At 40.5% G+C, this 10,845-nt stretch overlaps 1 protein-coding gene across 1 annotated transcript; it reads left to right on the top strand.

The window, feature by feature from the left end:
* The first annotated feature begins 295 nt into the window (after positions 1 to 295).
* Positions 296 to 10,275, top strand: LOC148046070 (vomeronasal type-2 receptor 26-like). Its single transcript, XM_087714478.1, has 5 exons — positions 296 to 514; positions 1,226 to 2,074; positions 5,810 to 6,037; positions 8,742 to 8,868; positions 9,374 to 10,275. The coding sequence occupies exons 1-5, from the start codon at positions 296 to 298 to the stop codon at positions 10,273 to 10,275; spliced, it is 2,325 nt and encodes a 774-aa protein (XP_087570604.1).
* Positions 10,276 to 10,845: the final 570 nt, after the last annotated feature.

Raw genomic sequence — 10,845 nt, 5'->3', positions numbered from 1 at the left:
AAATTAGTCACACTGCTCAGATAAAGATGGTCTCTTATCAGGAAAGGTTCAGTTTCAAGTATTACACAAAAAAAGAAAGAGTGCCTTCTTTATCAAAATCTTACAGTATTTTGATAAACAAGAAAAAGCTTACTCTAAAACACTATAATGCTGACACTATAATAATAAAGACAAAGTCTGTTGCATGCTGACACATGAATATATTATGAAATCTTTTTGCAGTGTAGTGACAGAGAATTATCAACACATCTTAGCTTTGGCCTTTGCTGTAAAGGAAATCAATGACAACCCTAGAATGCTACCCAACATTACATTGGGGTTCAATATTTTTGACAACTATTTGACTTCCAAGTGGACCTATCATGCTGCATTACAATTTCTCTCTTCAAAAAATGATCTTGTACCCAACTACAAGTGTGGCATCCAAGGTACTCTATTGGCAGTTACTGAGGATCTGACCTCTGAACGTTCCTATCTGAAACCCAATGTTTTGGGTATCTACAAAATTCCACAGGTAGGATGCAAATATGTAGAGAATAAGGTAGAAACTGTGTTAAAGATTTAATGCTAAGAAATACTAACAATTATGAAGGATAATAAACTTTAGAATATGTTTCCAATAATTAGGGGAGGATGAAGATGAGTATTAGGATGAGAAGAAGAAGAAGAAGAAGAAGAAGAAGAAGAAGAAGAAGAAGAAGAAGAAGAAGAAGAAGAAGAAGAAGAAGATAGATGATAGATGATACAAGATAGAAGATAGAAGATAGAAGATAGAAGATAGAAGATAGAAGATAGAAGAAAGAAGAAAGAATATAAATGAATGCAGTAAAAGCTGAAGCCCCCAAGTCATCTACAGGGTTTCTGAACTCAATCACAATTAGAGGAGAAAGAGAAACTCTATCTACATACTGTATATCATATGTCTCCATCATGCCATAGCCACCAGCTTTGTTTTATATTAAAGATACTCCTATGTTATGGATTGAAATACTCTATTAGCTCAAAACTATCTTTTTCTGAGTGAAAACAGGAATTATTTCATTGTTGTTTTTTTTACTTAAAACAATCCACTAAAATTTAGAAATTGGAAACTAAGATATCATATACTATTAAACTGCAATGATTGGAACAACTGAAAAAGTATTCAATCAGAAAAAGATCTGGATTGTTTAAGTAGTAAAATTCCATTATTTTTGAAAAACATTTTTTATCTCTGTCTTTTCAGTTCATTTATGGCTCTGGAATGGTGGTAACAGAAAAGAACAATCTGCTTTACTATTATCAGATGATTCCAAATGTACTTTTTCAGTACAGAGGAATTATGAAATTACTCCAGCATTTCAACTGGAATTGGATTGCATTCTTTATTGCCAATGGGATGCATTTAGAGGGTGTCACAAATGTCATCATTCCAGAATTTTCAAAAAATGGTATCTGTACTGCAGAGGTATTTACATTTATCTTATGTTCTGATGTAAACTTCAGAAAATGTGCAGCAAAATTTTATTATCAAGTCATGAACAGCAAAGCCAATGTACTGGTTTTCAGTGGAGACATGGCATCCACAATCTTCTTAAGATGGTTGTTATCTTCTGTAGTTCAACGCATGATCAAGATCTCATCAGGAAAACCTAAAGGCCATGTTTGGGTTCTGACTGCTGGGATGGAGTTAAAGAGCATCAGTGGACATACTGATTGGCATATATTAGAATTCCATGGTACTTTTTCCTTTACAACTCAGTCCAATGAAATCCAAGGATTCCAGCAATTTATCCAGGACAGAAATCCTTTGAATTCAAAAGGGGATGGTTTCATCAGAGATTTCTGGGCTAAGGCCTTTGACTGTCCATTCAAGGACTCTAGGTTTCATCATAAGAATGGGGATGCCTGCACAGGGATGGAAAAGCTAGAGAACCTCCCTGAGCATGTCTTTCCAATGAGGATCTCTAGTGAAAGCTATAGCATTTACAATGCTGTTCATGCTGTGGCTCATGCCTTACATGCCATCTGTCTATCAGTTTCTAGATATAAGTCAATGGACAAAAGAGAGAAAATGAATCAGCAGCTCTGGCAGGTATGGTAATTAATTTCAATAGAGTTAATGTTTTAAATACTTTTGCTGTTGGTTTTAGCCAGATTTCAAGATTCATTAATTCTTTGAACCCAAAAAATTATTAAAAATCTGCAGTTGTGTCCTTGTGTGTCTTATGTTGGTTCATTCCACTCTTTCATATAAATTTAGAGAGGTTTTTAGAGAGGTTTTATTTGCATTTGTAGGCCGCCCTTTTCCCTGAGGGGACTCAGGGCGGCTCACAGAAAACCAGGGAGGGGGGAATACAACATTGAGACAACAACATATAATAAAATAGTAAACAACATGCATACATCATTCGGGCGGGGTAGCGATCCTTATCCCCAGGCCTGACGGGCGAGCCAGTTCTTCAAGGCTATGCGGAAGGCTTGGACGGTGGAGAGGGTACGAATCTCCACGGGGAGCTCGTTCCAAAGGGTCGGGGCTACTGCTGAGAAGGCCCTCCTCCTTGTAGTTGCCAGCCGACATTGGCTGGCCGATGGGATACGGAGGAGGCCTAGTCTATGAGATCTTATAGGTCGTAGGGAGGTAATCGGCAGAAGGCGGTCTCTCAGGTATCCAGATCCACTGCCATGTAGGGCTTTATGGGTGATTAATAGCACCTTGAAGCGCATCCGGAGATCGACAGGTAGCCAGCGCAGCTCGCGGAGGATAGGTGTTATGCGGGTGAATCGGGGTGCACCCGCAATCACTCGCGCGGCTGCGTTCTGCACTAACTGAAGTCGCCGGATGCTCCTCAAGGGCAGCCCCATGTAGAGCACATTGCAGTATTCCAGCCTAGAGGTCACAAGGGCCCGAGTGACTGTTGTGAGGGCCTCCCGATTCAGGTAGGGTCGCAACTGGCGCACCAGGCGTACCTGGGCGAATGCCCCCCTGGTCACAGCCGTTAAATGGTGGTCGAATGACAGCTGTGGATCCAGGAGGACTCCCAAGTTGCGGACCCTCTCTGAGGGGTGTAAAATTTGACCCCCCAGCCTGAGTGTTGGAATATTGGCCAAATCTTTGGGAGGAAAACACAACAGCCACTCGGTCTTTTCTGGGTTGAGCACAAGCTTGTTAATCCTCATCCAGTCCATGACGGCCTCAAGACCCCGGCCCATCACGTCAACCGCTTCATTGATTTGGCACGGGGCGGACAGATACAGTTGAGTATCGTCCGCATATTGATGGTATCTAATCCCGTGCCTGCGGATGATCTCTCCCAGCGGTTTCATGTAGATGTTAAATAGTAGGGGGGATAAGACCGAACCCTGCGGCACCCCATAATTTAGGGGCCTTGGGGACGATCTCTGCCCTCCCACTAACACCGACTGCGACCTGTCCGAGAGGTAGGAGGAGAACCACCGTAACACGGTGCCTCCCACTCCCACCTCCCGCAGTCGTCGCAGAAGGATACCATGGTCGATGGTATCGAAAGCCGCTGAGAGGTCAAGGAGAACCAGGATGGAGGAGTGTCCTTCATCTCTGGCCCTCCAGAGATCATCCATCAATGCGACCAAAGCGGTTTCTGTGCTGTAACCGGGTCTGAAGCCTGACTGGAAGGGGTCTAGATAGTTTGCTTCCTCCAAGGACCGTTGGAGCTGGAAGGCCACCACCTTCTCAACAACCTTCCCCAGAAAGGGGAGGTTGGAGACCGGGCGATAGCTGTTAAGAACAGCTGGATCCAAAGATGGTTTCTTCAGGAGGGGTCTCACCACCGCCGCTTTCAGTGCGGCGGGGAAGTTCCCCTCCCGAAGGGAGGCGGTTACAACCGCCTGGATCCAGCCTCGTGTCACCTCACTGCAGTTAGCAACCAGCCATGAGGGACACGGATCCAGAACACAGGTGGAGGAACTTACAGCTCTCATGGCCTTGTCCACATCCCCGGGGGTAACGTCCTGAAACTCAACCCAGCGCTGTTCTACTTGGTCCCCCTGTGCCTCGGCTGGAACTGCAGGTGTGGAGTCCAAGTCCGACCGAAACCGAGCAATTTTATCCGCTAAGAATTGGGCATATTCTTCAGCTCTGCCCTGCAGGGGTTCCCCCGTCTCCCTTTTATTCAATAGGGAGCGGGTTATCCTGAACAGGGCGGCTGGACGGGACTCAGCGGATGCAACCAGGGTGGCTATATGTGATCTCTTAGCTGTCCTAAGTGCCCTAGTATATTCCCTGGTGCAGGTGGTTACCATTGCTCGGTTCGATTCGGACTTATCGGACCTCCAACGGTGCTCTAGGCATCTCCTCCGGCGCTTCATCTCCCGGAGCTCCTCGGTGAACCAAGGTGGTCTCCGGGATCCGCCGCCACGGAGGAGCCGCAGTGGCGCAATCCGGTCGAGGGCCTCTGACGCTGCCGAGTGCCACGCAGCAGCCAGAGTCTATCTATAACTTCTGTTATACCTAAGGACATAAATCTATGTCCTTAGGTATAACAGAAGTGTTGGACAAGTTGGAGACTAATCAGCTTTGTTTCTTGCTAGCTAACCAGAAAGCAGAAATCTCACACTATGTGGCCAGATCTGTGTCTAAGCTATTTTTGAACTTAAATAACTCTTGAAATTTTGATGATGTTGAGCTTTAACCAGGCTTCAATCTCTCGATATATTTTCTCTCCCATTTCTTTTCTACCCAATTCCCTCAATATTTCCAAACTTCTCCTTTTAAATACAGAAAAAAACATTCTATTTTTATATTTTTGTTATTTCTATTTTGTATTTGGTTGGACCGAATCCCAAGAAAGTCATGAGAGTTAGTCTAAGTAAGTGTTGTGTTAGATTACAATGCCTCTTTTAAAATGTTTACTACTTATGCCCTTTTATGGTTACTTGTCCTAGTTATCTGTAGATTTATATTGTTCATTGTAAAATTAATTGCAGTTATATAAGATTGTTTTGCATTTTAGTCCTGTTCTGTAATTTTAGGTTAATAATTTTATTGTTCCTTATTTTATTCTATCCATATGACTTTGCATTTTTATTTCTATTTTAGATATAATTGTTATATATTAGCTATTTGTTCTATGCTGGTCTATGACCAAATATTTTAATTTTATTATAGTGTTTTTGTTATCAATAATTCTGAAATAAAATTGATTGCAGTCCTGCCATGTATGTATTTCCATAAGATGACTAATATTTCAATTAACAAAGAAGAAAATCTATGATGTGATTTTCTTAAGTAATACTTAAAGGAAAAACTCTGAGTGTAGGAGGGGTAAACCTAAATCATGTTATTTTTAAAACATATCTTTCTAGAATTTGGAAACAGATATAGCAAACACAAAAGACGCAAGGAGAAAAGTAGTAGCATGAATCACCATCTCTCAGCAAAGGGAGGAATGCAATGACAAGTCATTATTGCAGGAACAGTTGTGTTTCACCATGACTTTAAGACCAAAAAATAACTATACAGAAATTCACAGAAAGAATGGAGTGGAGAGGAATGGTGATATAAAAACAACTGGAGAATAAAGATTGTAGTATACATAAATACTTTAATATTAAAGATAGTCACCATTTCTTCTTTTTTGTTGTTGTAAAATTTTCATATTATAGTTTCAAAGACAAATTAATCTCAAGAAAAAGCAACCTTCAAACGTTCAGAAAATTAAGATACAAGAACATTTAAGAAAGAAAAGAAGTTAGTTGTGGTACTAAATGACAGCTTCTGAATTGTCCTTCAGGGCAAAATTGAAGTCAGTGGAATCTCAATCATTTTTTTTTCTGTCTCTTTACAATACAGCTATCTTATTTCCTAAAATCATTATCATTTAACAACAGTGCTGGAGATAAAATTTCCTTTGACCAGAAGGGCTCTCTGGTTGCAGGATTTGACATCATAAATTGGGTCACATTCCCAAACCAATCTTTCACTGGAGTGAAAGTTGGAAGGTTGGATCCTTGGGCACCCCCACACAAACAACTTATCATTAAGGAAGAGAAAATAACATGGCACCGAGGATATAACCAAGTAAATAAAATACATTTTTATTATTATTTGTGGGGGGGGGAATTGTTATGTGATTCCTTGATTATATTTACATCATTATTTTCAGAGAGTATAGCTTGAAATGCAAATGCTTCTTCATATTATTCCAGTTGAAATTGTTCATCCATCCATTCTTCATTCAATTTATATTGTTCCCCATGTCATGACTCTGGGTGTTATAAAATAAATATCAACTAACGTGGGGGAAATCACATATTATAATTGGTAATTTAACCACTAAATGGTTTCCTCAATGCACATAGTGCTCAAGGACTGGACACATAGAGCTAGTTCTTTAAGCCCTTATGTAAGCATCCTGATTTTTGTAAGAGTGGTTCATATAAAGCTATAGCTGTATTTAAAAGATACATTTTCTGGGCCCTGCCAATCATCATTACGTGACCCAAACATGCCAATCTTGCACAATGAAAACATCCAAATGCTATTTATTCCACATCTTGTTACAATAACACAGAGATTGTTTAATGATCCTGGGTGTCAGTGAAGAAAACCACTCTGTCCATGAACAATTGTCACATAATCTAAATGTGTACAAATACTCTTCTAACCATAGCCGCCATCTGTTATTTCAGCAGAAACCAAGAGTCTAAATGGATCCCTAGATTGTGTAGCAAGACTTTCTGGGGTAATGCAATACCAGCTTATCTCCGAAGTAAAAATGGAACAACCTTGACACCAAAATAGCCAAAGCTGCTCAGTTTTATTTGGGTAGAGCTGAAGCCTGCTGTGCCCTATCCTGGATTTGACCAGGATGTCCACTCAGGAAGCTTGAGGTAGAGATATACAGCTGGATATTATTAGCATACTAATGATATCTCACTGCAAACCAATGCAGTATGGATACCTCACCCAGTAACCTGATTAAGATTGATTGGAACTGATATGGAAGAACTCCAACTCCAGAATCTGCTCCAAATGTATATTGTGTACTCCAAATGTATACTGTGATTGTCAGTGTCAAAAACTGTTGAAATATTAAGAAGAGATAGGATGGATGCATTTATCAACCCTCTCTTACCAGAGATCATTAAAAAATATGATCATCCTAAACCCTGGCCTCAGTCCTGATTAAAATGAACAGTGAAACTTTGCAATCTTTCAGGTTACAATGCAACTATTTTGTTCACAATCTTTCCTAAATGCTGGCAGAGCCACACTTTCCTTTAAAGAAAATTAACCACTGCCCAGAGCTGATGACATGTTCCCTCCAGGTAGTTTTTTCTTGTGGATGGGATTGGAGTGAGTAGTGCATCTCTTCAACTGCTTTATCTTGCTCAGCTGTTCTGTTAATCGTGTAGAGTTATATCATCCAGAGGCTTCTGATGCGTCAGTCTCAACTACCCACCCATTGCAGGCAGCCATCGGGGCTTAGTCAAACCATAACAAAGGTCTCTCTAGAAATCAAGTGGGTCCATCCCACAACTTGTGTGGATTAAACTAGTAGATCCAGCCTAACTTTGGAGGGAGCGGTGGTGTCAGTAAATTCAGTAGGGAATGGTCTGACAGGGGAGAATTCAATATCTCTTCTGAATCCAGAATACCTTCAACATTAAAACTAGATCAATTATATGTCAGCTATTATGTGCTAGTTCTTGGACAACCTAGGAACTACCATTGCTCTCATGGCAGCCATTGAGTCTACAGCTATCTCAGACCCACTCTTAGGGAAGGTAAATTAAAAGTTTCTAAATCCATAAGCCTTTAGAATTCCCAGTGCCAACCTGGATGCCAAATCAGTAGCAACAATTTAAATTAGTGATGGCTAAACTTTTTTGGCTTGGGTACTTAAAGCATGCACATTTGTGCCCATACCCATAATTCAATCCCCCATGGATGTGTGCATGATCACTGCTGCCCCACCCCCATATATGCACACATGACCCCACCCCCACTGCCCTGCCCTTTGCATGACCCCCCATTCACGATCCCCCCACACTCCTGAAGCAGGAAATGCCCCATTTCCAAATGTCCGGTAGACCTGGTAAGCTCGGTAGGCATAGTAGGTGCATTTTTCACCCTCTTCAGCCTTTGGAGGCTTTCCTGAAGCTTGGGGAGGGTGACAATGTCCTCCCTCAGAGCCCTGGAGGCCTCTGGAAGCTGAAAACGGCCCATTTCCAAACTTCTAGTAGGCCCAGTAGGCCAGGTTTTTGCCCTCCCCAGGCTTTGGAAGCTTTCCTGAAGCCTGAAGAGGGCAAAAACAGCTTCCCCCTGGCCTTCCAAAGGCCTTTTGAAGGCTGAAAATCACTGGCCGGCATGCACATGGGCGCTGCAGCTGACCTAGGGCAATGGCTCGCATGTCTTCAGAGGTTTGCCATTATGGATCTATGTGGTCTTTAGGGGACAATATAATAAATGGGTACAACTTTGATACCCTCAAGTCTATCAGATGATCACTTGATTGTCAGATGGAAGGCTAAGTCAACTTTGATTCTGGTGAGATTTAAACTGCAAAACTGCAGCTAGCAGTCAGCTAAAGTAGTTTGCAGTACTGCACTCTAAGCAATGCACAACCTTGGCTCATAATAGTAATAACTATTATATTTAGTAATTAAAAAACCCTCACTGCATGTCATATTCCAAGCATTAATAATTACAAGAAGATATAAATGCTTTAAATAAATTAATATCTTTGTAGATGATCTTATTTACCTTATACTGCCAACAGACAATACCTATCGCTTTGTGTAATGCCAATTGTCAGCCTGGTTATCACAAGGAAACAAAGGAAGGAGAACCGTTTTGTTGTTACAATTGTGTGCCTTGCCCAAATGGGTGGATTGCTAACAAAACAGGTAAGGTGGTATGTAAAATATATATACAAAACTAAACTAAAAAACAATTCAATGTAACATGAAGATTTTTCCTATTATGATGTGAATAATCACATCCTGGTTCTATGTATAGTATTTATGAGAATGCAGAAACAATACAATGGGAAGTAATGGGAAACATTTTTGCTTAATCAATTTAAATCTCCTCTTAATGGAGATTAAAGGAAAACTATTAATCTGAGTAATTCTATAGTAATGGTCCCAGGTTGTGTTCCCAACCTAGACTTTGGGCCCCACTTCAAGCAAAATGTAGTAGGGAAACTTCACTCAGTTTCACATAGTGTTCCATTTCCACACTTATTTCAATCTTAATGCCCAGAAATGCTAACTTATTCTTTTACTGCCAATTAGGGGATTCAAAATCTCATTACAGGTTCTGCCACAACTACTACACCCATAGAACTTATATATAAATGGCACTTTAAAAATATTATTTTTTTCTTATTAATTTTCTAAACATTTCCAGATATGGCTGACTGTTTCAAATGCCCAGAAAATCAATATGCAAACCAGGAACAAAACATATGCATTCCAAAGATTTTAAGCTGCTTGTATTATGAAGAACCATTAGGTATCAGCATAGCAAGTTGCACAATCTTCCTGTCTGCTATCACAGTCCTGATCTTGAAGACATTTTGGAAGCATCACAACACTCACATTGTGAAAGCAAATAATCGAGACCTTTCTTACATTCTTCTCATCTCACTTTTGCTCTGTTTTCTTTGCTCATTGCTCTTCCTTGGCAGACCACTAACAGTAACATGTCTCCTCCGCCAAACTACCTTTGGGGTCATTTTCACCATGGCAATTTCTTGTGTGTTGGCAAAAACCCTTATTGTAGTTTTGGCTTTCATGGCCACAAAGCCAGGATCCAAGATGAAGAAGTGGACAGGGAAACGACTGGCCAGCTTCATTGTTGTTTCTTGCACTTTTCCTCAAGTAGGCATCTGTGTTGTGTGGCTCACAACATCTCCCCCCTTCCCAGATAGTGATATGCTTTCGATGAGTGAAGAAGTTGTCCTTCAGTGTAATGAGTCATCACCCATCATGTTCTATCTTGTTTTGAGCTACCTGGGATTACTAGCCATTGCCAGCTTCACTGTAGCTTTCTTTGCCCGGAAGTTGCCAGACACTTTTAATGAAGCCAAATTCATCACTTTCAGCATGTTGGTGTTTTGCAGTGTGTGGCTGACTTTTGTTCCAACTTACCTGAGCACCAAAGGAAAATATATGGTCACTGTGGAGATCTTCTCCATCTTAACTTCCAGTGCCGGATTGCTGGGTTGCATCTTTGTTCCCAAATGCTACATTATTCTGTTGAGACCTGAGCTGAACAAAAGAGAGCATTTAGTCAGCAGGAAAACATGAAGATGTCAGTTTTGCAGTGGAACTTTGTAGAAGTTGAATCATGTCTCTTTCCAGAAGTGATATGAAAGATACTTAAGTGATTTAGTTAAAGATTTCCATGATCAAAGTTCTTCTTTTTTAAAATTTCACTCTTTACTCTTTTTATTAAATTTCCCTAGTTATAATTGTAATCTTTCTCCTTTACAGTACCTGTTTTATTTTGATATAATCACTATAAAATCTGGTTGTGATAGCTATGTTTACAAAGTAACAAACAGTCCTGGAATTTCAATCATTTTCCTATATAATTAAATATTAGATCTTGGATTCCACTGTAGCATTCTAATCACTGTACATGGTTATGCCTTGTTTAATATCCCCTACTTAATAAAAATAAAATAGTAGTCAAACTTGGCTTATCTTATCTCAATGTCTTTGTCAGAGTTCTGACCAATGATCTAATAAAATTGAGAGCCGCAAATCATTTAGCAAGAAAAATCCAGTTGTTTCTTAGGAGCGCCATGTTGGCAATAGCTAGGTGAAGCTATCTCTGCTCCTGTTTCTCCCTCCCCCCAAAGTGTGTCATTAGTC

Source organism: Thamnophis sirtalis, unplaced genomic scaffold, assembly GCF_051295495.1.
Source record: "Thamnophis sirtalis isolate CommonGarterSnake01/CBP01778 unplaced genomic scaffold, rThaSir2_p1.2 scaffold_4, whole genome shotgun sequence".
Classification (NCBI taxonomy): domain Eukaryota; kingdom Metazoa; phylum Chordata; class Lepidosauria; order Squamata; family Natricidae; genus Thamnophis; species Thamnophis sirtalis.
This window is presented reverse-complemented; position numbering and strand designations above follow the sequence as displayed.